This window comes from Acanthochromis polyacanthus, chromosome 5 (genome assembly GCF_021347895.1).
Source record: "Acanthochromis polyacanthus isolate Apoly-LR-REF ecotype Palm Island chromosome 5, KAUST_Apoly_ChrSc, whole genome shotgun sequence".
NCBI classification, from domain to species: Eukaryota; Metazoa; Chordata; class Actinopteri; family Pomacentridae; genus Acanthochromis; species Acanthochromis polyacanthus.
This window is the reverse complement of record NC_067117.1, coordinates 37,022,168-37,049,484: the sequence shown is the minus strand read 5'-3', so window position 1 is coordinate 37,049,484 and position 27,317 is coordinate 37,022,168. Positions and strand designations below refer to the sequence as shown.

Genomic DNA, 27,317 nt, shown 5'->3' with positions numbered 1-27,317 from the left:
CAGTAGCTCATGTGACTAAAACTAGAATGTTATGACAGGAATTACACTAGCAGTAAAAAGGTTGGACACACCTTCTTTTTTAATGGTTTTTCTGTATTTTCATGAGTTTTTACATTATAGATTCTAACTGAAGGCATTAAAACTAGGAATAAACACATATGGAATTATGCAGTAAACAAAAAAGTGTGAAATAAGTCAAAATGTGTTATATATTAGATTCTTCAAAATAGTCACCCTTTGCTTTGGTTACTACTTTGCACACTCTTGGCATTCTCTCCATGAGCTTCATGAGGTAGTCACCTGAAATGGTTTTCCAACAGTCTTTAAGGAGTTCCCAGAGATGTTGAGCACTTGCTGGCTCTTTTGTCTTCACTCTGTGGTCCATCTCATCCCAAACCATGTGGATAGGGTTTAGTAGGTCAGGTGATTGTGGAGGCCAGGTCATCTGATGTAGCACTCAATTACTGTCCTTCTTGGTGAAATAACCCTTTGCAGTCTGGAGGTGTGTTTGGGCTGATTGTCTTGTTGAAACATAAACAAAGGCCCAACTGAACGTGAACTGGACGGGATGGCATGTGGCTGCAGGATGCTGTGGTAGCGATGCTGGTTCACTGTGCATTGAATTTTGAAAAAAATCCCCAACAGTGTCATCAACAAAGCACCCCCACACCATCACACCTCCTCTTCCATGTTTCACGGTGGGAACCATGCATGTAGAGACGATCCATTCACCTTTTCTGCATCGCACAGACACAGCAGGCGGAACCAAAGATCTCAAATTTAGACTCATCAGCCCAAAGCACAGATCTAATGTCCATTCCTTGTGTTTCTTGGCCCAAACAAATCTCTTCTGCTTGTAGCATTTCTTTAGTAGTGGTTTCGTAGCAGCTATTTGCCAATGAAGGCCTGATTGGCACAGTCTCCTCTGAACAACTGAGAGATGTGTCTGTTACTAGAACTCTGTGTGACATTTATCTGGGCTCTAATCTGAGTTGCTGTTAACTTGTGATTTGTGAAGCTGGTGACTCAGATGAACTTATCCTTATGTTTGCTACATAATCCCATATATCTTGCTTCATAGTTTTGATGTCTTGAGTATGTATCTACAATGTAGAACATTGTAAAAAAAAGAAAAGAAAGAAAGAAAAAGAAAAGAAAAACATGAAATGACAAGGTGCATACAAACTTTTGACCGGTAGTGTAGTTAATGATATGATGATTATTTACTGACTTTAAAGTACCTCAAACAAAAAAGTATTTGCCAAGAATGGAACAAAAATGTTATCAGGTCGGGAATTCTACTAAATAAATAAATAAATAAATAAATAAATAAATAAAAATTGTATTTCTATTTCAATCGACCACAGTAAATATAGTAGAACAGGTAGTCTCACTCACTGTACATCATTATGTACAGTGAGTGACACTACACAGACATGGTGGTCTGAAACATACATGGTGCTCAGTATCTATTACATGAAATTCATTAGAGGGCGGCGCCTGAACCTGCAGAGCCCTATTTAAAGCGGCCACCCCCCCAGGAATGATGGCACTGGATTCTGGTTGAAGGACTTCACTCAGCTGGGAATTAGCTGCAACCGCCAACATGCCGGCCAAGCCTGCCCCAATCAAGAAGGCGGCAAAGAAAGAACCAGCCAAGGAGGAGAAGACTCCGGTGCCTGCTCCTGAACCTGCTCCGGAGCCGGAGCCCGCTCCTGCCGAGGCCGCCCCGGCTGAAGCTGCCCCTGCTGAGGGTGAAGCTGCCCCCGCCGCCGAGGGAGAGGCAGCAGCAGCCCCACCAGCTGAGGAGCCTAAACCCCCCACCCCTCCACCCGCAGACGGTAATGGCATGTGCGCAGCGGCCATCAATCCATGAGACACCTCCGATTATTCAGCCTGCAGTCCACCTGCCTTTTATATCTCGGTGGATAAACACAGGATGTTGTAACCTTTTTAGCATAAGTTGTTGGTTCAGCTCATGGTAAGCACACGGTAACCTTTATGCACAGGCTCTTATGCTCAAAGGTGCGACGTTGTAGCCACTTAAACCCCACGGAAAGTGCATGGTAGCTACTCAAACTGCCTGCTTCTACCTTGTGACTGTCTCATTTCAAAAAGCTACACAAGGTCACGCACTGGGATGTTAACATGTAAACTCTCTGATATGCATTTATACATCTGTGAAGGCTCCCAAGTAATATTTCGAGCCAAACAATAACGAATTGAAATATTCGATGACTCTTTATTGGCGCTGGCACCACAAACTGATGTATAACGCATATGAACTAAACCTCTTTCACGACAAATTTTTTATGCTTTTTTTTATATCTAACATAATATTAAGGTAACATTTATTGGACCAACTGTCTAACATTTGACGTTTATCAGCTGCCCCCACCTATGAAGCTGATAACTCACCCATTTCTGCTCAATTTACGTTTTATTTGGGCTATTTTTTTAGGAGATTTAACACCTTCTGTAACATTTTGAAAATGTCATACAACATTTTCAAAATGTCATCTCCTGGTATCCCCTAACCTTTAATGTCAGCTGCTGTGCCTGCTACAGAAGCCCCACTGGCTGTTGCTGCTGAGGCCCTTGCTGATGGTAAAAAAAAAAAAGGAATCAGTGGAATAACAGAGACCTTATGTTTTTAAAACTCAAACCTTCATCGACACAGGTAACTTCACCAATACCTAATGCTCATATCTCCTAACCTCTAATATCAGCTGCTGCACCTGCTACAGAAGAATCACCAGCTGCTGCTGGCTTACCAGACCCTTGTTTCTTATACTGTTAAAACTCAGACTTCCTAAGGTTAAGCTAACTGTACTTATATCTAATACCAGCTAATGACCTATAACCTCTAATATCAGCTGCTGCACCTGCTGCTGAGGAACCACCAGCTGCTCCTGCTGAGGCCCCTGCTGATGGTAAAAATGACTGTCAGTAGACCAACAGACTCCTGTGTTATTAAAACTCAAACCACCTACAGTAAATCTAACTACACTAATATCTAATACTTGTATCTACTCTCAAATATCTGCTAATATTTTCTAACCTCTAATATTAGCTGCTGCTCCTGCTGCAGAGGAATCGCCGCTGCAGCTGATGCCCCTGCTGATGATAAAAAAATGAGCCACAACACTCATTTTATATGACAATATTTTTAACTTTCAACCTCTTTTCGGTAAACCCAACAGCACGGACTGACCTCTTTGTAACACTGTCTACAGTTTGTAGTCTCAGCACATACAGTATCATCTGTTGCAACATGTCCCATCTGCTTAATGCACTAATTATTAATATCTAACATTTAATAATAGCTGCTGCCTCTCCAGCCACAAACAAAGCTGCTCCTGCAGCTGACTCCGAAGCACCTGCTGATGGTAAAGCAACCAGCAAAAAATAGCAAACGTTGCTGCTCACTCCTCTCTCTTCAATGACTGTGATGACTTTGTCATTTGAGACTGATTGGATAAAAATCCTCAGTGTAATGGTATGGTAAATCCTTTGATCTCCCGGTAAGGGAGAAAGAGAGCTGTGAGGTACATAACTGGATTATATTTGATGCTGTCGCTCTGCTCATTATATGCTGCTAACAATGATGCAAATGCCTGTTTAACATCAGCTGAAGCTGCTGAGGCACCTGCACCAGAAGAGCCTAAACCACCCACTCCTCCACCACCTCCACCCAAAGGTAATCCTTTGTTTAAAAAGAAAACTGCGTCTTAGAGTGAGTCATTTCATGCTCTCTTTTTATTACAGTGCTACAATAAGGAATTGCATCTTCACCTCATGCGAACTTGGATTGTTGTGTATTGGCGCAGAATGCAATGGCCCATGGAATGATTGTATATTTTTCACCATTTGCAGAGCCCACAAGTGCTCCTGTGGAACTGTTTGTGGAGGACAAGAATGACACTTCAGTTACTATAATTTGGAGCCAGCCGGAGAACATCGGGCCCTCAGGCCTGGATGGTTACACCATTGAAGTCTGCAAGGATGGAAGTAAGTCTTACTATGCTTCAAAGCAGGTGTCCTGCATGCTGGCATGTGCTTGAAAGGGGTCAGATAGTAGTATTAATACACCATGACAAAAATGTCCGCTGACCTTTAAATGGTTTGTCAACGCTTCATTTCATCAGCTGATTTTTGGTCCGCACACAAGCAACTATACTTATATCTTTAGTTGTACACAATGTTTATGAGTCATTTAATCTACTTGGAAAAAATGTTAAATTGCTGCTTTAATGTGGGTCAGCCATATCGGTTGCAGCTGTTCCTGAAGTGTCAGTCGCAGAGTTATATCATGAGCTACCTAACTTCTCCCTACAAGGAAAGAGGCATTTCAGGAGCTGCTTTGAGCTTGCTGGAGGTCCTGCTTTTAGACTTACAGTGCTAAGCTAATATCAGCAGCAGTTCAGTGCAGGCTTGATTTAGCAGACTGACATGCAGCGATTTCATGCCCAATGCAAGATATTTGTGTCAAATGCATTATTTCTACTGCTCGTGCAAAGCTATAATAAAAAGCAGTGCTCAGTGTCTCAGTTTACTCTCATCATCAATGACATTTGTTTTGCTCACTCTAGATAGAATTTGCATGTTCTTGCATGCTTTAATCACCACTTTTTCTTTGTTGTGTCATTTTTTTCCCATCCAGCTGAGGACTGGAAAGCAGTCAATGAGGACCTGCAGAAGTCCTCCCGTTATGTCATCAAAAACCAAACCACTGGTGAGCGTCTGAAGATCCGTGTGGTGGCTGTGAACGCTGGAGGCCGCAGCCCCCCCGTCGCCCTCGCCGAGCCTGTACTGGTGAAGGAGGTCGCTGGTAAGAAGTATTTGCAAAAAGCGCAAATGAGAGCCTTTTGAGTACGAAACATATTGTAACATATAGTACTGACACACAAAAAATCCCCAAAATGTCAACAGATAAACTTTCTTGATCACATGAAGGGAAATTGTCAGAGCAACAACAAAGGCAAGGACACATTTACTTGGTATAACAACAGTAGCATTTACCACATACAGGAAACAGTTGTGTTAATAGACAAAAACTTGCTTCAATTGAATATGTTAAATATGTGCAGAAATGCAAGTACTCAGTGGTATGAGAAATTTTTTTTTTCTTTGTCATTGTAAAATCTAATACTTGGAAAATAAGACAAAATAAATGCAGTAAATACTACATCAACCTCATATATGTAAATACAAACAGCAAAATACATGGAGGCAAAAAATTTTATAAATAGGCCCGTAAAAGTCAAAATTAGGCCATTTTCTCTCTTAATGATTTAAAAAGTTTTTTACAGAAGAGCAGGCAAAAAAAGCCAAAAACGAAGAGAAAAAAATTAAATGATCTACAAAAAAACTGCTTAGACTTTCTCTCAGGTACTACATGATTAGCTTAGCCTATTTTTAAAATGTGTTAAAACAAATTTGGCACATTTGACACAGGTTCAATCTAAACTTTGCAGAGCCTTTTACCATAAAACAGTGTGGGAGTTGTAAAGTGCAGAAGTCAAACAGAAACAGCTCAGCAATGTTTTCTTGTCAGCTGTCCATGTCCTGTTGGCACATGCCTGCTGCGTTAACTGTATAAAACTCTGGTCTTGTCGCTTGTTTCCACTATGAGTTGAAACACTGATCCACATGGCTACGGTGCGATAACTACACAGTTGTTAAGTTTTACTGATGATGCACACCTCATAGTGTTAATCATGGACAGTATATCCAAAGTGATTTGCAGTAAAATGATGATCGGACCCCGAGGCTTTAGAAAGAGGAGCTGCATTACTTTGGCACTCTCACAAATCATAGTTATGCGTAATGGAGAGTCGGACAGGGAGGAGGGGAGGCAACTTGATCCCGGCTGGACTAGCAGTATTTCAGTATTCACGCCCACATTCATCGTCATGTTCACTATAGCAAGTAGGCCACATAAGAAATAACTTATGGTTTCCGACAAAAGAACCACTAAGCTTGCTGGGAAATCCCTGCTATTAACACAAAGTTTTCTGTGGAAGGTTTGGTATTGCTTTGAGAGCCCTGCCAAGATTCATGCTGAGGTGAGTGTCAGAGTCGTCTGTGCAAGATCGATGGTGTCAAGTGGTCTGGCTGTGAGCAGGTGGGGGCTGCATAGAGCTGGGGGGTGGCTGGTAAATTCCAGCATGTCCTGCCACTGAGCAGATGGGGGCGGTGGGTGTGGGTCCGACTTCTCCGATGACAAATCTCATGACACTTGCAGAGATTCTCTGCTTAATTTGAAACATGCCACAGACTTCACAGGTAGAATGATCATTAACATTAATCCTCTGGGTATAAAGTGGTAATACATTTAACAAGCAGTGCGTTTGTTCTGATTCACACATGCCTTACCTCATCTGACTTTGTTTTCTCTTTGCTTTTTTAAAATAATTTATTTACTTTACAATCACAAACGGGCTGCCTTTAGGAGCCATCTAATAGTTTCTGTGCCCTTCTTAATGCAGCTATGATTTTAATACATGCTGATGTGAGGGGGAGTAACTGAGTCTCCAAGCCGTGCGTCATGAGGAGAGGTGATATACCACAGTCCGCCTGCTTTATTTAGAGTCCTGACAAATGTTGCTGTGCTCTGCTAAGCAGGTGGTGCCTCTCACCGAATCACTTTTACAAATGAGCCTCAGCAAGATACTTCCAAGGTTCTAACTGTAGCTTAAGTATCACTTTAAAATTTCCACTGGATAACCATTCGTATCATTTAGTTTCTATGACAATTTATGGGCTCTTTTCTGGCTTACTTATAGAGAAGTATTTAGGAAAATGACAAATCTGTTATAGTGTTTTCTGAATCAAAATTAGGCACCACATGCTTGAGAAATTGAAATACTTCTTTATATTAATATTTTTTTTGATTTCCTATTTCCACATTTTGACTTCTAAGTTACCCCTGCGACAGACTGGCGACCTGTCTAAGGTGTCCCCTGCCTTCACCCGAGTCAGCCGGGATAGGCTCCCGCACCCCTCATATTGAAAATATATGTAGACATAGAAGCGACAGTGGGATCCTCTTAAAAATTATATGTTATGTCTCAATAGGTCTATCCTGCTGTCATACATTTGATAAAAAAATATAAACACCTGCATTGTCATACCATATACAATAGCACATAAATACCGTTAATAAGTTTGGGGTCACTTATAAATGTCTTTATTTTTGAAAGAAAAGCACTGCTTTTCAATGAAGACAATGTTAAATTGATCAGAAATACAGTCTAGTTATTGTTAATGTAGTAAATGAATAATCTCACTAGAACTGGCAGATTTTTAATGGAATATCTCCACAGGGGTACAGAGGAACATTTCCAGCAACCATCACTCCTGTGTTCTAATGCTACATTGTGTTAGCTAATGGTATTGAAAGGCTCATTGATAATTAGAAAACCTTTGTGCAATTATGTTGGCACATGAATAAAACTGTGAACTTTCATGTAAAGCATGAAATTATCTGGGTGACCCCAAATTTTTAAACAGTAGTGTATGTAGACGAATAAACAACTGTGGGATCCTCTTAAAAATAACATGCTACATCTCAATGGTTCTAACCTGATATAATACGTTTGATCAACTATGCAAACCTGCATTGTCATATCATATACAGGAACACACAAATACATATGTAGGTATTCACATGGACCTATGTGCATGTACATACAAATATTAACTATCTTACTGTGGATTGTTTCCTGTCTTTTATGCACTACAACCCAGTACAAAATCATAGTTGTTGCCTTATTCTATTGTGTACTGTAACATATCGTTACAGTATCGTTAACCCCCCCAAAGGAAAAACAAACAAACACACAAAGCACACACACATTGAAATGAGAGTTATGTACAGACGGGGCAGAAAGGGCAGAAAGAACCAGTGACACCAGTGAAAATTCATTTGCTAAAACAGGCTTGGATCAACATCAGCCTGCTCATCAATTTCGAGATTTGGTGGGCACAAAAGGAGCTTAAACCCAGCTTTTCCACTGCAAACATCTTTGGATAGATCGATTTAATCCTGCTAAGGCTGCTTCTGTCTCTCATTTCCAACCTGGAGCCAGTAGATAAGAGAACCTGAAAGAATAGCATAATAAATAATGTATAAATATTGAGTATCCTCAATAATCAATGATTATTTCCCTCATTGCTTTCCCCTCTAGACCGCCCCAAGGTGCGTTTGCCTCGTTTCCTCAGGCAGAGATACGTCGCTCACGTTGGAGACAAGATCAACCTGACCATCCCCTTCACAGTAAGCTGGCGTTTTCTGCATGTGGGTCGACATGGATAATAACACAGTTAAATTTACCATCTGATTTGTTGTTTCTTAGGGCAAACCCAAACCTGTGGTCACCTGGACAAAGAATGGTGCAGCACTGGACACCAAGAGGGTGAACATCCGCAGCACTGATAGAGACAGCATCCTCTTCATCCGTGCAGCTGAGAGGGAAGACTCTGGAGTCTACGAGATGTGTGTGAAGGTGGAGGACTTTGAGGACAAGGCTTCACTCACTCTTCAGATTGTTGGTGAGAAAGCTATCTATATTTTAAGATGACATTTAAGTCTCTACCATCTGATACACAGTATACTCTGTTCCTTCCCAGAGCTGCCAGGGCCTCCTGCCAGTGTAAAGATTGTGGATACCTGGGGCTTCAACGTTGCTCTGGAGTGGACTCCACCCACCGACAATGGAAACACAGAAATCACGGGTTATACAATCCAGAAGGCCGACAAAAAAACTGGAGTAAGTTCTCAATATCAATGGGCGGCTGGCTGTCAGGGCATAATGAATAATGCACAGTGATTTTTAATGGAAGGATCCCGCTAATAAATTACAAACTGTAAATTCAGACTCCTAATACCTTCTGAGTTAATCCATCATGTCCACACTTTGTGTTTGTATGTTTTGCTTTCACAGGACTGGTTCACTGTGTTGGAGCATTATCACAGACTGAATGCCACCATCTCTGACCTTATTATGGGCAACACTTACAAGTTCAAAGTGTTTTCTGAGAACAAGTGTGGAATCAGCGAGGGCGCTGCTACTACAAAGGACGAGGCCAAGATCCTGAAGACAGGTACCTTAGTGTCTTTTACAGTTAACTATATTGAGGAAGATATCAACGTTGTGTTTATTTATTCATTTGGTAACTGTGTATATAATCATACTGTCTTATTGAGCTCTGTATAAATACTGCCATCATAGGCATTCTCTAAGACAAACAGATTGGACATTCGGCTATGCATGCACTACTGTTCAAAAGTTTGGGGTCTCTTAGGAATGTCCTAATTTTTGAAAGAAAAGCACTTTCTTTCAATGAAGATAACATTAAATGAATCAGAAATACAGTCTAGACATTGTTAATGTGGTAATTCTAGCTGGAAACGGCCGATTTTTAATGGAATATCTCCATAGGGGTATAGAAGAACAATTCCAGCAACCATCACTCCTGTGTTCTAATGCTACAATGTGTTAGCTAATGGTGTTAAAAGGCTAAGTGATGATTAGAAAACCTTTGTGCAATTATGTTAGCACATGAATGAAAGTGTGAGTTTTCATGGAAAAATGAAATTGTCTAGGTGTTCCCAAAGTTTTGAACGGCAGTGTATAACTAAATAACTTACGATCAGAAGTCCACTTTCAGAAGACTGTAAGATATGGTCGATAGCTCCGACAACCACTAAGAGAACCTTTGAACTGTTGAAGTCTATTTAATAGTCACAGATTTTTTTTCTCATTCATCAGGCATATATTAATCCACTTTACTGACAAAGCTGTAATTGAGGTTTACATGGCTGGACCCAACAACCTCCAGATTGATCACTGAAACAAAGATGGCTAGTGTTTCTGTGTTGGTGCCAAGGACCTTTCAGAATATCCCTCTAATCACTGAGCTCCAAAATGTCACTGACCTAACAAGCTACTGTCCGCTAAGGTGCAAACTGAGTTTGCCTGTTTCTGCTCCGTTGTCTAGGTATCGAGTACAAGCCTCCTGAGTACCAGGAGCATGACTTCTCTGAGGCGCCCAAGTTCACCACAAATCTCAGCGACAGAGCCACCACCGTTGGCTACAGCACCAAGCTGCTCTGCTCCGTCAGGGGATTCCCAAAAGTACAGTAATATTCCTTTACGCTCAGTCGGTGTCATGCTGTACCGTATTTTCACTAAAGAACTAGCTTCAGTAAGACATCACCACCAAGACAGCACCTGCAACTAGCCATTGTACACTGCCTTTCAAAAGTTTGGGGTCACCTAGGCAGTTTCATGTTTTTCATGAAAATTCACAAGTGACCTCAAACTATGGAGCATGAGTGTATATTCAAACACAAGTGGACAAAAGACAAAGATCATGTATATTAATTGTTTTTGCTTACTTTAGACAGTTTATTTGACAGATGCAGTAATCATTGATCAGAATAGCAAACTTTAAATGAACCAGACTTCACACAATAGGCTAATTTTCATCTCATACCTTTGACTAGTTTTTAAAAATCAGCTTACTTTTTTTTGAGTTGATTTGTCATAAATGAGAATATAATAACATGTAAAATGAAAAAAAAAAGGACAGGACTCAATCACTATGTACAGATATCAATCCATTGAGGCTTCTTCCAGCTGCTGCTATTTCATAATAAAAGTACTCGTATTGACATTATTCCATTAAAAGCTCTGCTTGCTTATAGTTTTTCTTAAAAATTTGAGTTCCTGACATCATAGCTCATAAATTCAAGGACTAAATCCTAAATTTTCCACCACAAAGACTGAGTTTTCCCAATTTTAGACTTAATACATTGGATTAATGCTTGCTTTGCTGTAATATTATTATATTTAATGCATGAAATTAAATGTTGAAACACAAACATACATACATTCAGTGTATAAGTTTATTCTGTAACAACAGTGTTGCCAGCTGACCAGACCATTGCTTAGGCTACTTGTCAGCAGCAACACCTTCCCTCCCTCACTAAATACATTGCTGTCAGTGCTTTGAGCTGGCAATGAGGAAAATCTTCACCTGCCCTTGTTAGCCTTCTGTCTGAGCCTGTCACCTCCTCTTTGGGCTGATAATCCTTCGGGACGCCACCATGAAAGTGGCATAAATGATCTTGATAAGAAGACTAGAAATGGTATTCTTCTTTTTTGAAACTTGGGACAAGGAAAGGAGGCCATGACGTGTCATCGGGGAGGTGGGGCCCCAGGAGGTCCTCACCATGTCAATGTTGCTAAGAGTCCCAAACCGGGTGCATGCTGTTTCTCTGCTTCCATAAAAAAAAAAAAAACACAAACAAAAATAGAAACTACACTACTGCTTGTTGTTTTTTGAGTAGTGTTATATTGTATGAATCTGTTCTTCTACAGCCCAAGATCATTTGGATGAAGAACCAGATGATTATTGGAGATGACCCCAAGTACAGACAGATCTGTGTCCAGGGTATCTGCTCTCTGGAGATCCGAAAACCTGGTAACTTTGACGGTGGTGTGTACTCCTGCAGAGCTAAGAATGATCATGGAGAAGCAACTATCAGCTGCAAGCTGGAAGTCAAACGTAAGTTGAGGTCTTGAAGCTCTACCAACATTTTTCATCTGTTCATGCATGTAAAACCTATAATTTAGGTTGCAACATTTGCTTTACCAGTATTCAGGATTCTGAAAATGAATAACCAGTCTTATGTTTAACAGAGCCAGCAGCTGCAGATGCAGAGAAGAAATAGGTCAACATTCTCACAGGTCAGACATAATTATTGTAACAGTGTTTGTTATCTGTGATGGTAAATTAGACCATGAACCCGAATAAACCTCATCAACCAAATAAAGCATTCTTGAGTTGTATTATTTTTCAAGTGAGTTTTTACTAGTTGTTCACTTGTAGCTTGATATTTGTGAAATTAATTAGACCTATAAGATATGTTGACCTATATGGGTCTTGAGGTGACACCTTCCTTCTCTGTGACTTACTTTCCATACATGGAGAGCACTAAACTTGGAAAAGGTGGCCTCTGCCTTTAAAGGAGTCCAAAAGGTAGCACCCATAAATTAAACCTGTAATGGCTCCTCGTGTACTCGGTGAGGAGACTTAATCATATTTCCTTGACTCAGCAGTAATATCTTTCTTCAGGGCACAGCATTTTATTTGTGGGTAACACAGTGTAGACATTTTGGAGCTTTAACTCGTGTAAAGAGCTGGTTTCCACAATACTGAAGTACTTTTATGTCTGGATAAAGCTTATTTTTAACAATTATTTTCTAAACACAAAAATTGCTCTGTTTAGTTTAAATTGGTTCTCGTTTGTCTTTCTAAATTGCTGTTGTTTCTCACTTAACACCTGTTTGTTGTTATTTGTTCATCTGTTGGAAATTCCAAACCAGGAGCAGAAGGAATGAAGCCTTTGCAGCATAAGGTGCTTAATAGTTTAGTGTTTCTAAAACAGTCCTCCATGAGGATAAAAAAACAACTTTTTAAAGTTCAAATGATTTCTTTGTCTCTACAGGAAGGTGCTGGATTCCTGGAAGAAGGTGTATATATGGCTTTTGACCACACTTAACAAAGGGTTGTAGCCTGTGCTCTCTTGTCAAGTGCAAGAGATGATGCATGATGAGCAATTGCTGTCATCGCTTTATGCCTACAAACATATCATGAAATCCATATCCAAGTCCACAATCAACTTTTTCCGCAACAATACTGTCTATGGTAGCTAAGTTATTAGATGATCAAAAACCGTACCTCCCTAGTTGTCAGTTTAACTGCTACCAAGAATTATGCATCATGAATTTACAGTTCCTCATTGGTGAACTGCATGTGACATCTATGTGTTTATATCAATAAACATTTTAATTTCTGGTTTTGTTTTTGTCAATACAGTGCTTTCTGTAAATTTAAATCACTCTCTAGGCCAGGGGTCGGCAACCCGCGGCTCCGGAGCCGCATGCGGCTCTTTCAGCCCTCTGTTGCGGCTCCCTGTAACTTTGGAAAATAAAGTGTTCTGCCTTTCAGGCGCGTTTCAATGTATTTTAATATAGAGAGTTTTATTGTGAAATTACCGCTCTTATTTTGACGTGTCACTCCACCGGATGTGCTGTGCCTGTGACGTGAGAGCGCAAAGCTGATGCAGAGAGACAACACGGAGCTTCCGATTCCCACACGTTTTATGCCTTTTTTCTGTTTTACTCCTGGAGAAGCAACGCCTGTAGTTTCACATCGTTTTGTACTCAAGAATGGCAAGCCTGTATATTAAAGCTCCACTCCAAGAAAGACACGTCTTGTCTTTGAGTCAAAAGTACTCATGATAGGGTAATACACGTTACTCGCAAGAACACGGCAGCAGGTCAGAGAGTCAGAGGAGTGTCGTCTTGGAAAATAGGGCAGCGACTTACCGGAGAAAAGTTATTAGCTTAAGATAAATAGATTTTACAAGTTAAATAGACATTCGCAAAATAGTGATTTTCAGCTAACATTACGTAACGTATGAGGTCCAGGAGCAAAAATGACATTAACCAAGTAAGATAAATATTAGTGGAAGGACACAATTTTAAAAAATGAATCTATCTAATTAGAGACTTTGTAATTAATTAATCACGACTGATTAACAAGGGCATAGAGGTAAAAAAGCGATATATGCAGTGTTGTCTTCATTTTAAATGCCTAAAGGATTTTGCGGCTCCCGGTGTTTTCTTTTCTGTGGGAAACGGGTCGAAATGGCTCTTTGAGTGTTAAAGGTTGCCGACCCCTGCTCTAGGTAATGTAGAGAATGTGATTGTGTACAGAATTATATAAATTAATGTTGTGCTTTTAGTTTTGTCTGCGCACAGGTGTACTGCGAAATAAATAAAACTGGGGACAGTCATGTATGAAGTGCACTGAAGTTTATACAGATTGTGCATTTAACCCTATAGAGCCCAGCGTAGAGCAAGTACTATGACTGCAAATCCGTTTTTGATTGGCGGTAGATTTGAAACCAGATAAGATAGATCGATCATTCTTTTCGCAGATAAAATCTGGAGAGTCACACTAACATTTCACGCATTCACCATGTCTCAGAGCACTTTTTCATTGCAGTGAGCGGGTTGTAAAAATATATAATATGGTGCACAAAACTAAAATCTTTATAAATAAGACCATGGGAAATTGTGCTATTTTTTTTAGCAAATTTGAGAAATACGGCTGTGCAATTCCTGTATTTTGATATATATATGAAAAAAAAACAATTTTCATCTTTTTTAGGTTTATCGCACTTTTAAGCAATTTATTGTAGTAGGTAAGACATAAGTTAATACATATTCATAAAACTTGGGATATAAGGTTTATATTGATACAAAGCAAATGTAAAGCAAATAAAAATTCTTCCAAATATTGCACTACAGTATGTAGAAATGTAACAATATGTCCTGGCAGACTTGCATAGTGGTAGGTCTTAAAGAGTTAAAGGGGAACTTCGGTTTTTTTCAACCTGGGGTCTGTTTTCATATGTCATTTCATACATGTGAGTGATGGAGAAATGAATTTTTGACATAGCTCCAGTATTTAGCCAGGCAGGCAGCTTAGCAGCTCAGCTAGCACCTCCACATTACCTGGCTATCGCTCTTTGTTGTGGTCTGTATCCAAATCTCAGGACGCTAGAAAGCAAATCTCGTTCCGAAATCGCGCGATAGCTCCCGAAATCGCGCGATAGCTCGCGCCTTTTGGCGATTTCGGAACGAGATTTGCTTTCTAGCGTCCTGAGATTTGGATACAGACCACAACAAATAGCGATCACCAGGTAATGTGGAGGTTTTCGTTCACTTCTCATCTCTAGTATGTTGTGGGACACTCATTGAGACTATCCGAGCCGGTCAGTGTGGGGAGAAAAGCGCGTTAGGGCGGACTTTGACGCGGGGGGGCAAGTTGCCCCATACTTTTCGCTAGCTGAGCTGCTAAGCTGTCTGTCTGGCTAAATACTGGAGCTATGTCGAAAATTCATTTCTCCATCACTCACATGTATGAAATGACATATGAAAACAGACCACAGGTTGAAAAAAACGAAGTTCCCCTTTAATAGCTTTGGGTACACTGATTTTATATATTAAACAACCTAAGGGCTAGCTAAAGGTTTCAGCAATAAGTGAATGATTTGTGTTTAAAGTTATTAAAGAAATGTATGTTTCTCTTATAATACAATAACACATTATAGAGATATTTTTTAAATCAAAGGTTGGCAAGAATTTAAAAAAACAATGTGTAAAACACTTAAAGAATCTCTCTTTTTGCACAGAGCTGGAAAGCAGAGAGTTACTGTATCTGCAGATTAATTGAATCACTTTCCACTACAGTTCAACGCAGGTCTTGAACTTCTAAAGCTTTTTTTGGCAGAAGACCAGTGAAAATCCAGAGACAGGAGTGCTACTAATTTGCTTATACAGACCCAAGAGTACATGCCAGTATGCCAGGACTTTCGTAATAATAATACCAGTCTAATACTGATCTTGTAACTATTTGGTGTCAAAGTTACTGGCATAGTGATACAGGACAGCTTGCCAGAGATATCCAGGTTACACAGACACGAGTTCACACAGAGGCTGACAAAATTAGCCGCAGCATGCCATCTTGCTCAGGTTATTTTAGGGACGAGTGGTTCAAATGGCAAAATGCGCTTTCATGCTGCCTTAAAAAAAACTGAAAGAGGAAAACTGAAAATGAAGACGATGGAAAAATAAAAATAGAAGGATCACAAAGTCATTATTTATATATTACTATAACCAGAAGTAGAGTCTTTGAATATGGCATCCTCTAGTGTTTAGCTAAAGCAATGACATTTGCAGACTCTAAAAATGGCAGGATCACGTCACGTGTTAAGTCCATTCATAAGAAGCTCCACAAAATCCAAAAATAAAAATACACTTTTTAGAAAAAAAAACATCAATATAGTCAATTGCTGATTTAATTTAAATACCTTCGCAAGAATATTCTCTTGTGCTTGTCTGCCATTTAGAGCTCCTTGCATAATTTGTGCAGCTTTAACCTGTGGGCTATGAGCCATAATGGGTCTCAGGCCTAATTCTAGTAGGTCCCTGGATGCTGACATGCTGCAATAGGGTCATGGAGCAAGAGACTTCTTGTCTAATTTAGATACTGCACTGAAAAGGTTTCAAACCCCCAATTAAAAAACACCATTATTAAATCACTGATGTTTAATATAAGTGCATATATTAAACAGATATGTAGTGAGTTTGAAAACTGCATTACCAGTAGAGGGAAACTGATTGAAACTTTTCCTACTTTATGCCTTTGAACTGAAGTCCGAACACAACACTGAGCCTAAAGTATCAACTGCCTTTAGGTTTGTTTTTTTAAAATGGTATTTATATGCAAATAGCTTTTCAGTATGTAAATATATATATAGATATCCTAAAGTACAGCAACAGTGGAGTGAAATGGTAATCTGTTATTGACATACTTTTGGATACAAGCATGCACATCTGTGTTTTTTGTCAGTTCATTGGTTTGTTTGTTTCATTTTAATAAACAAAAACAACACACACACACACACACACACACACACACAAGGTAAATAGCTCACATTTTTTTACATTTTTAAGTAACACTTTATTGTCCCTGTCACATCTTTAAAGCCCTCCCTCTTTTGGCTGTTCAGTTCAGTTTGTTCAGTTAGTTAATTGATCAGACAATCTGCTGGAAACGAGTCCTAATGTCAAACGGTATAAACGAAAAAGCCAAAGGCAAAGATGAAATGTGAAAAAAATGCGTGACATTTTTGCTGCAAGACCTGTTCAGTGTCCATGGGCCACTGAAATCGTGATGGTGGACATGGTGAGGAAGAGACTGATGAAGCTGAGGAGAGTGCAGAACAGTTGGTTAGCAACTGTTAATTAGTTAAAAGCTACCAATAATTAACATTAGGCTAGGCTACAATGGAGTCCTGGAACCTGTTCAGAGCTGGTAAAATTGAACAACAGACTAATGGTGAACAAGCTAACTCCTGTTGGAAACACAGACACACACACACACACACACGCACACACACTGGCCGAGAAAATTAATAGACATTTACCAGGTTTGTAAACTAGCTCGCTTATGTTTTATGTTGAGTTAATATTGTACGTTAATGTGGCTCTATTACTCATTTTTACCCACCATCCATCAACATGAACAGTAAAGTGACACAGTTGATGTATGTATTCAGGGGAGCACGGAGATGGGTGATATGGAATCGATTGTGTTTGGCCAGTTTGGGCCAAAATGCCAGGGCTGATTGTTCTGTCCTGGACCAACCCTGCTTCCAGGACATCAAGCAGCTTCCAGGTGTCACCAGTGAGATAGGGCCTGAAGTGTATGTCCTCCTCCCCACCCTGAAGACCTAGCAAGAGGACACACAAAACACAGACACAACAACTATTGTATTAAGTATTAAGATAGACTTTATTGATCTCATAAAGGAGAAATTTACCGTTACAGGGCTCTTAGAAACAAAAAACAGAGGAGTGCAAAAGTCACGAAAGTGCAAGAACAAGATAATAAATATTGCACATAATAACAACTACACAGTAGTGTTATATAGTCTGATGGCAGTGGGGATGAAGGACCTGCGGTAGCGCTCCTTCTTGCACTGAGGGTGTCTGAGTCTTGTGCTAAAGGAGCTGCTCAGCTCCACTACAGTCCGGTGCAGTGGGTGGGAGCTGTTGTCCATGATGGATGAGAGCTTGGCCAACATCCTCCTCTCGCCCACCTCCATCACAGAGTCCAGTGGGCAGCCCAGGACAGAGCTGGCCCTCTTGGTCAGCTTGTTCAGTCTCTTCATGTCCCGCTCTGTGCTGCCCGGGGCCCAGCAGACGACAGCGTAGAGGAAAGCAGAGGCTACCACAGTGTCATAGAAAGTCCTTAGTAGAGGTCTGCACACTCCGAAGGACCTCAGCCTCCTCAGAAGGTGGAGGCGACTCTGGCCCTTCTTGTACAGAGCATCAGTGTTGTGGGACCAGTCCAGTTTATTGTCGAGGTGAACACCCAGGTACTTGAAACTGTCCACTGTTTCAATGTCCTGCCCCTGGATGTTCACTGGTGGATGTGGGAGTGTCCTTCTCCTGAAGTCGACCACCATCTCTTTTGTCTTACTGGTGTTGAGGCACAGGTGGTTGCGCTCACACCAGTCCACAAAGTCCATGATGACCGACCGATACTCCAGCTCGTTCCCCTCAGACACATGGCCCACAATGGCGGAGTCATCGGAGAACTTCTGGAGATGGCAGCTGTCCGTGTTGTAGGTGAAGTCCGAGGTGTAGATGGTGAAGAGGAAGGGCGAGAGGACGGTGCCCTGGGGCGCCCCCGTGCTGCAGACTACCACCTCTGACTCACAGCCACGCAGCCGCACGTACTGTGGACGGTCAGTGAGGTAGTCAGTGGTCCAGGCAGCGAGATGTCCATCAACTCCCGCGTCCACCAGCTTCCCCCGCAGCAGCGCCGGCCTGATGGTGTTGAAGGCGCTGGAGAAGTCAAAGAACATGACTCTCACAGCGCTGCCGGCGCTCTCCAGGTGAGTGAGCGCTCGCTGCAGCAGGTAGATCAGATCCTCTGACTTTCCTCTGCGACATTAACATTTCAGTTTGCTCAGTACATTGAATTGTAATCAAATAGCCTGCATAAAAGTTACTGATATAAAAAAGTAAAGGAAAAGGTTAAAAGAATTTGTGTTATGCTGATAATATAACAGAGTTGCCTGAGGTACAGTGAGACATTCAATCAAGACTGACAATGTTATTATAATATTAAAAACAGAAGAGAGGACATAGATTTCTCTACCCATTTAAAAAAAAAACTGTCTGATGATGTCATTTCCAGCATATCATGTGATTCACTGTTTTCTTCTTCTTCTTTTACCAGCTAAAAAGGTTAGGCTAACAGGGTTGTTGTGGGACACAGGTTCCATGCATAATAGTTATTTTTTAAAATATTATGTCGATTAAAAAGTGTTCCCACAATTATATCAAGAGACATCACTAAAAAGACAATGCCAAAAAAGGGGCTTTAAATTTAATTTTAACAGTTTTATTTGCGGGCTGCATAGTAACGTAGTGTTTGGCACAGCAAGAAGATCCCCGGTTCAAATCCCAGCCTGGGCCTGAGATCTTTCTGCATGGAGTTTGCATGTTCTCCCTGTGCATGCGTATGTTTTCTCCGGCTTCCTCCCACAGTCCAAAAATATGCTGAGGTGTGAGTGTGATTGTTTGTCTGTATATGTGGCCCTGCGACAGACTGGCGACCTGTCCAGGGTGTCCCCTGCCTTCGCCCGAGTCAGCTGGGATAGGCTTCAGCACCCCCCGCGACCCTAGTGAGGATAAAGCGTGTGTAGAGAATGGATGGATGGACAGTTTTATTTGCAATTCAATTTGGTCATCAGGGGGGTGGGACAAGACTTATTTGGTATTTTAATAAATACATTCTTTTCTCCTAGTTTTTTTTTTTAGATTTGGTCTCAGGAAAAGTAAATTTCCACAACAACTGCATGTTTTAATATTTTGTAGATGGATTATTTGAGATTTGATGGGCGGGATGTAAAATGTCCTCATATTCTGAAACCACTGATGTTCCATGACCTCGAGTTCACCATCTTGCTTTTGAAATCAGATGAAACGAGCAAGAGGTGGGTCTGATTGAGAAATATGCAAGGTAATGTGTTAGCAAACTGTCACTTGCAAGGTTCCACTGCCCTAAAATATTGCCAGCTTTATAATATTTTTACTCCGCCAAGAAACATTGCGGAGTTACATGAGGATCGGCGTACGTTTGTCCTTCTGTTAATCTGTCTGTTTGTGCTCAACATTACTCAGAAATGGACTGTCGAATTTGGATGAAACTTTCAGGGAAGGTCTGAAATGGCACAAGTAGCACCTCATTAGATCTTGGCAGTGATGTGGTTTATACTCTTTAGATTCCCTGCTTCACCTTTATGAAACCAGACCTACACAGCTGTTTCAGGCACATATTTCACTACTAATCGTCAGGCTGAATTACCTCTGTGCCTCCCTTTCATCTATTACAAGTTATTGCTTTAAAGTATAGTGTGAGACAATCACAAAATATCCTCTCGATGAATAATTGTATTCTATCAAAAGTTTTCTCTCCATCACTCTCCCCTCGAGTAGGAATAGAGACAAATAGGCACTGCAGAATGTTTATATGAAGTTATGTAAAAGTCCAGGATGCTTTAGTGATGCAGCATCTCTGAGACATCTGGTGTTTGCTGCTCTAATTGTTGGTAGTGCACTGAACACTGCTTGGTCACTTTTATGTCAAGGGTAACGCCAAAGACAATGAAGTGTTGTGTCCCTCTTGAAGGGAGCCTGGCTGCCCATTTGCTGCAGACTTTTGGCAATGTTCCCAGAAGGTTTAATAAGTGTAATGGTGAAACTGGCACTCACACCAGTGTCCTGTCATTGCTTTTCATTAACAAATGTTCCACTGCTAAATCAGCTGGATTGACTGAGCACACTTTTCATTTGCCCCAGATTTGGCCTGTTAAAGAGGTATGAGGAAGGAATTGTTTTATGTACAGGCAAAGGAAAACATTTAGTGTTGTTTGGGACAAATGCTGTCCCTTAAAACTATTTATTTTATGTTTCATATAGTAATTCTCACAAACCAACCACAGAGTGCAGGGATTTCTTTGGAGAAACCCGTCCTGGTGTGTGATGCAGCTCTTTCCAGCTGTCTAGTGTTGGAAATCAGGCTCTCTATTGATTCCAGATGGCAGAATGAGACTTCATTAAGTCAATTTAATTCAATTTAGAATTGAGACACTAGATTGTTTAGTGGGAAGCAAGGAAAAAAGTAACGACAGAAACCACCCCAAACTGTCACACTGTTTCATTAGCTCTTTTTCTTCTCATCTATCTCATCTGGTGTGACCAACCCTTAAAGAAATGGCAATCAAACACATGTTGTTAAACTGGATGTTTTATCTGCAGGGAGTATCCAGCTAGACAGATGCTCTACATAAATCCCACTGTAACATACAGCTTTCGACTGCCGGACTTTAACACTTTTTTGTTTAAATCTCTGTCTCCCTGAAGATCAGCAGCAGAGATCTGTGTTGCCCGAGCTTTTTGTCCCACCTTCTGCTCTTTTAAATTATTCACCAGATACAGACTAGATCCCTGTGAACAAGGAAGGGAAGAACTAGTTGCCTTTTCTGCCAGAGCTTTACATTGACTGCTGCTGGCGAGGAGAGAGGGAGACAAAAACACAACTTCCCATCTGCGTTCTCCCTGCCTCTATACTGCAGCAAAAACAGCCCAAGCAGACCGGTAACACCCCCTCACCCATCCTCCCCTCTTCTCTTCACCTCCTCCCCTCTCTTCTTCTATCCTCTCTGGTCCTCACACCTCACTGCAGTTCAGTTCCTGCAGAGTTCCTGCAGCAGGGAGGCACAGGACCTAAAATCAAGCTCTGTGAGAGCCACTGCAGACTGCTGGTTACCATCTTCACCTCATTTCATCACTCATCCTTCTTCTTTTTACACGTCCTTCCCCTCCCTTTCTTTCTCTCTTCATCCTTTTCCTCCTGCGTCTAATTCTCATAGCTCAGCACTCCCTGTCTGGCTATACTGGGAGAAAAAGTGATAGAGCAAGGAAGAAAAGAGGAGGAGCACAGTTGTTAGTGCGCCAAAGAAAATCTATCCCCCTCCCTACCCAATTGATGACAAGGAGGGTTTTTATTGAGTGGCCACTCAGCCAATGAGCGAACCGTGCCGGGAAATACAGCAGTGGAACTGCACTGGCTCTGATGCTTGTGCTGATTCCAGTGTGTTAGAACAATGATAATCTGTGTGAGTGATTCCTCTCCTCTCTGCCTGATCTGCGTTCCTCTCAGCAGCATATTGAGTCAAGAAAAGTCTTGTTTGTGAGTGTCTTCTTGGAAAATAACATCCCTAGGTGATACTGGGACCTGCCAGTTATTTTTTATATTTTTGCAATGTCTTTTGAGGGTGGGTTGAGCCAAAGTATAGATTGTTAGTATTTTTTTTCATTTTACATCCTGTCAAGAGCATATCTGACCCTATTTTCTGCTTCCACTTCTTGTTTAAGAGGCAGACCATCTCTCCTCAAGGTAAGCAGCTTTATTTTCTTCCTCTCTGTCCAAGACAGCAACATCTGTTACTGAGGCTTTGCTTCGTAGCTGCTTGTCACAGAGGCACCTACCTCATTACACACATCGTGCTTGAATGTGAAAAAAAGCTCTGCAGAGAGAAAAGGAGAATAAATGGCTCAGGGGTAATTAGAGCAGACAGTGTTTTGCCATTCGCCTCTCAGTTTAATGCAGACAGTCTTACAGTAACAGCAAATCTGGCAGAGTGGAACTTTTAGAGCATGCTGGTAAGTCCTCGTGTAGTGCTGCAGTGTAATGTTACATAATAAAAACAAGCATGTATGTGTGGTTGCAGAACTTTAAAGGGAGATTTCCAGTACTTTAGAGACACTTCACATTGCTTGATTTCAATGTAGACACATAGAAACTGATTGAAGGTGAGAGATATTTCATTTTTAATGGACAGTAATAAACATTTTCCTTATGCATTTGAAATATATATGTATAAAATTGGCATTTAACTGATTTTGATTTGTTTCCATCAGTGATTCTTCATTATTTTTTTAGTTTGTTGTATCTTCTGAAAGGCAATGACTCACAGACAGTATAAACAAGGAGGGAGAGCATGGAAAGTCAAATTTGCTGAGCCAGCAAGAATGAAAGGCCCACATAAGAGTCTGCAGAGCTCACAAATGAATCATCCTTTTAATCCCTCAAATTTATCCAGTCCATTGCAATTATTTCTGTAAATGCATTTTAGTAAATTATTCCATTGCTGACTGTAGCAGAAGGTGGTGAAAGATGCAAATCTCACTAACATGCTTTTACATTTTTGCGCATTACAGCCTCTAATGGACACTGATCACTCTTCAGTGTGAAATTTGTTTTATTTTCTTGCCCCGTAGGCAGCACATTCTCTTCATTTGTCCTCACAGACACCTTCCTTGTGGACATGTCTTTGTTTTTCTGATCAATTCAGAAAGATTTTCTTTTAATTTGCAGATTTGAGTCTGATCTTTGTACTACTGTACATTCCTGGGCTGATAATGATGAAGTGCTTTGAACAAATCGGGTGATGCAGTGGTTTCTGTAGTCCCCAGGGGTGTTATGAGTGCATGACTGGGACACTCCTCAGTGTGCGTGCCAAGTGAGGACTTCCTTTTGATATCAGCAAAGGTGAACCATGGGGTGTGTAGCTGCAATGTGTCAGTATGCACACAAAGTTAGCCCTGCTGACACACTGGTGCACTGAGGTGCAAAAGATGTTCAAAGTAATATCATCATGAGGCAGAGAGAGAAGTGAAGGTGTCACCTGATCATGTAATAAGACAGCATGCTTAGGCCTGTAAGCATGCTCTCTACTTACTAAAATGCACCTGAAATGTCAATATTTTTTTATCTCTTTTGCTTTTGTTAATTAACTGCTGTCCAGTGTATGTTTTCTCTTTTTCTCTACATTTTTTCAAGTTTAAAAAGATCCTCTTTATCACAGTGGAAGCTCAGAGGTCATGATTAAGTTGATTGTGTCACTAATTTAAAAAAAAAGGGTGAGCCAGAACAAGAAATTTATTGCAAGAGTACAAAGTTGTATAACAGTAGATGTTCCAAAAAACAATGCTGTATTAAACTTGTATTGATATTTTTTAAACAATCTATAGCAGGGGTGTCAAAGTCATCTTAGTTCAGGGGCCACACACAGCCCAATTTGATCTCAAGTGGGCCATACCAGTAAAATCACAGCATAATAACCTATAAACCATCACAGCTCCAAATGTTTCCCATGTTTTAGTGCAAGAAAGTACATTCTGACAATTTTCACATTTAAGGAACTATCTTTTTACAAAACATTATGAGCAATCTGAAATTTCTTAAGAAAAATGAATTCTGCTTCAGTTTATTATTTACATATTATAACTTACAGATCACAGTGTTTCTACAAAGACACAACAACATTCAGTCACATGTATCTGGAACTGAACAGTCTAGTATTTTACTTTCTGATCAAACAACTTGTCAAGATCTAGAAATTATTTAAAATTTGCAATTTCGTTCATTGCATATTTGTCCTGATAAATAGGTGGCCTGGTTTTGGCCTGTGGGCCTTATGTTGATGTTGATCCCTGATCTAAAGAGAAAGACATCAACTTGCATATAAGGTTGATTTTTCTTGCTGAAATTGCATTTGGCTACACACTGCCAGAGGATTAGTCATACACTTTTGCAGCCTGTGCTTGCTGTTTTGTGATGAAGTCAGCACTGCATCTCTTAGATACAATTTTATTATTGGGTGTCTCTTTGTAAGAGACTTATGTAGGTTCTTTGGCAAAACATCATCATTTTTAGCTATACTGCATGTGTAGCAACTACTTGGGCCTGGCAGTATGTCTGTCAGTCCACTTTGGTCCCAACAGAAGTATCTTGGCTAATATTTAATGGATTGCCAATACATTTTTAAAAGCATTTGTAGTGTGCTAGTGATGAAACCTCCCGACTTTGCAGCACCAACAAGTGAAAGTTTTCACCCGTCTTGTAAAATATCTCAGAAATCTGAAACATGAATTGACTCAAAATTTGGTCGAGACATTCATTGTTTCGAAATAATGTGTCATAGTAGCACTGAAAATGCTCTGACTTTTCCTTTAGTGCCGCATGAGGTTCACATTTGTAGTTTTAAGCTAAATGTCTGAGCCACTATTAAGTAGCTTGCCATGAAATTTGGTACAAGCATCCTGTTCCTTTGGTAATAACTTGCAGATTCCCCTGCTTTTCAGCTGCCACCATCAAAGTTTCACTTTGTCCTATAATTTAGTTTATGACCAAATCAAATCCCTAAAAAACTGCTTACATCAGTCTGTGCCTCATTTTGACATTTACCGGCAGAGTGAAATGAAATGGTCACAGATCAATCATTGTTTCTGTAAATTACCTTCTTGATTGATTTTTCAATAATTCAAATCAATGCAAGACAGTCATAGACAACTTTTGTGAGCATCTTAGTAAGCTGTTGTTAGCACTTAGTTTGATGCACCATTGTGCCTAATTGCAGCTTCACAGGGCTGGTAGCATGACTGTGGACTCATAGTCCTGTTATTTCTCCACCAGGAAGTTATGTGATGATTGACATTGGTTTGTCTGTCTTTCTGTCTGTCTGTCTGTCTGTTGGTTTGCAACATTACTAAAAAACAGAGTAACAGATTTGGATAAAAATTTCAGGGAAGGTCAGAAATGACACAAGGACCAAGTGATTAGATTTTGGCAGTGATGCAGCTTTAGTCTGGCTCCATGGTTCTGTTAAGGATTTCCATATCATTGAGAGATAGCAGCACAGCATCCCTGTAACTATGACTACAAGTGAATACTATGTCAGTTGCCTGCTGACGATCACATAATTGTGATCCTAAAAGAAATCAACCACTGCAGACCATGAATTGTTTAAATTTTTTTTCCATTGTGCGTCCAGATAGCTCAGCAAATTGAGTGGGTGACACAGGTTGGAGCCCCCAAAGCAGTGGCCTAGGTTTGATTCCAGCTCATGGCCCTTTCCTGCAGGTCATCCTGCCATTCTGCTCTCTACTTTCCTGTCTGCATCTCTACTTACCTATTGAATAAGGCCAAAAAAAAACCCTAAAAAAAACAACATTTTATCAGTCGGAAATCATACATCGACTGAGCAACCTTGGCAGAGTACTGCGCTGTCTGAGTGCTTTTCTTGTTTTACTGTGTTGTTAAATGAGCCCATAGGTCTCCATCCACATTAGACCAGTGATATAGTATTTAAGCTTATGCAACCTCCCAGAAAATTTTGTTCACCCTCATTGGTAATATATATATATTTCACTGTTTGCCATGATAAGGCTTGGAAAGAATAGACTTCACTGACAAAATCTGTCTCTGCAGTCCCATGAAGGAGATCAATATTTTTAAGCTGATCAATTTTGAGTGCTTCAAGGGTAAATTAAAATGTTTAAGTACCAGATTTAGCTGCAACAATCAGCTGATTAGTTTGTGTACTGAATGTGTATCTCCCCACCTGCTCTAGTATAAAGGTGAAGGAAGAATTTCACATTTCAAGAGAAGTACAAACACAGTATATAGTAGTTACCTCAGCTTGTGTGGTCTATTCCTTGAGACCACCATTGTAAGAAGCATTAAGATCCTTTACTTGAGTAAAAGTGTTAGTCTAACCATTTGAAAGTCATTCATTGTAAGTAAACGTCCTCCTGGTATAACTGCTAATGCATGACAAACAACATTAACCTCTAAATATCAAAAGCAAAAGCAAAAGCAATGAGGCACAGGTCTCCATCCACATTTGACCAGTGATACAGTTTTTATGCTTATGCAGCCTCCTAAACCTCCCAGAACATTTTGTTTTCCCTCACTGGTCAATATATAATTCACTGTATGTCATGATAAGGCCTATTCATTGACTTGGAAAGAGTAAACTTGATTGACAAAATCAGAATATTCCTAATTCTGAATTGCTGGCAGGAGGCAGTTCTTTAAGGAGTTTCTTTAATCTGGAGGTTTCACTGCTGAGTTTCCACGTTAGAGCTCCTCCTTAGGAGAAGTGTGCATGCCCAGAGCACCATTGCTGCTTGATGGCTCATGAAATGGGAGGGTTTCCTTACTACCTATAATCCTAGATACTTATTCACAGGAGGTTGGGTGCATCAGTGCAAACTTAAAATGATGTTTTTCATTTATTTCTCACACAGTCATATGCATGTGTCGAATATGCATTGGCCTTTGCACAGCAGAGTTCACAGACTAGCATTTGATAAAGTTTTCGACAGCTTTTCCTCACAGTGAAGTCAAGGGATATGTTTCACAGACTTTGATGGTTTTCCTGTGAACTGATGTCTTTACTGGTGTGGCAGTGTGTTTTCTGGTGAATGCTATCAGTACAACACATTACTGTCCTGAGGATACTGTAGAATAGTTTTCTATGTACGGCTTGCCTATAATCAGAAGTCTATCATTCCGTAGCTCAGGTATTGAATCCCTGGCCCCATTTTCCTGAACTGTACTCAGTCTGGTAGCAACGTAATCAACAAGCCATCAAGTGTATACAGCTTTCTGTGGTCAGCAAGGAGAGTGAAACAAGTGCTAAATCTTCTGATGCCCTCCCTGAGGAAATCTACAAACATCTGCAATACAGATGGGAGAAACAACAAAGGGAGATGAGGAAATGCTAGATGTCATTTAAGTTGAGT

At 40.5% G+C, this 27,317-nt stretch overlaps 2 protein-coding genes across 6 annotated transcripts in view; both read left to right on the top strand.

Annotated features, from left to right (window-relative positions):
• The first annotated feature begins 63 nt into the window (after positions 1-63).
• mybphb (myosin binding protein Hb) lies at positions 64-12,871 on the top strand. 2 transcript variants are annotated; one of them, XM_022214853.2, is made up of 13 exons: positions 64-1,841; positions 3,632-3,700; positions 3,877-4,011; positions 4,664-4,831; positions 8,193-8,281; positions 8,361-8,556; positions 8,635-8,774; positions 8,949-9,108; positions 10,006-10,142; positions 11,391-11,577; positions 11,712-11,759; positions 12,399-12,430; positions 12,521-12,871. In XM_022214853.2, exons 1-11 carry the CDS (start codon positions 1,607-1,609, stop codon positions 11,741-11,743), a joined length of 1,548 nt encoding a protein of 515 aa, XP_022070545.1. In that variant the 5' UTR covers positions 64-1,606; the 3' UTR covers positions 11,744-11,759; positions 12,399-12,430; positions 12,521-12,871. The 2 variants fall into 2 exon arrangements, with proteins under 2 accessions (XP_022070545.1, XP_022070546.1); XM_022214854.2 differs by lacking the exon at positions 3,632-3,700.
• An 8,891-nt stretch (positions 12,872-21,762) lies between these two features.
• LOC110965711 (synaptotagmin-2) overlaps positions 21,763-27,317 on the top strand; it is a 36,808-nt gene continuing 31,253 nt past the window's right edge. The window contains exons 1-2 of one of the 4 annotated variants that reach the window (XM_022214849.2): positions 21,763-21,915; positions 22,101-22,122. The gene's annotated coding sequence lies outside the window, so the exon portion shown is untranslated. Of the gene's footprint in view, positions 22,123-27,317 lie in introns of all 4 variants that reach the window. The other 3 variants (XM_051948072.1, XM_051948071.1, XM_022214852.2) reach the window with 3 other exon arrangements.

What these genes read in the sequence shown, in the direction of transcription:
- mybphb (XM_022214853.2), top strand. Translation starts at nt 1,607, where the DNA reads ATGCCGGCCAAGCCTGCCCCAATCAAGAAGGCGGCAAAGAAAGAACCA. An exon ending in GGCCAAGATCCTGAAGACAG is followed by an intron (nt 9,109 to 10,005) that starts GTACCTTAGTGT and finishes TCCGTTGTCTAG; the next exon opens with GTATCGAGTACAAGCCTCCT. An exon ending in CTGCAAGCTGGAAGTCAAAC is followed by an intron (nt 11,578 to 11,711) that starts GTAAGTTGAGGT and finishes TATGTTTAACAG; the next exon opens with AGCCAGCAGCTGCAGATGCA.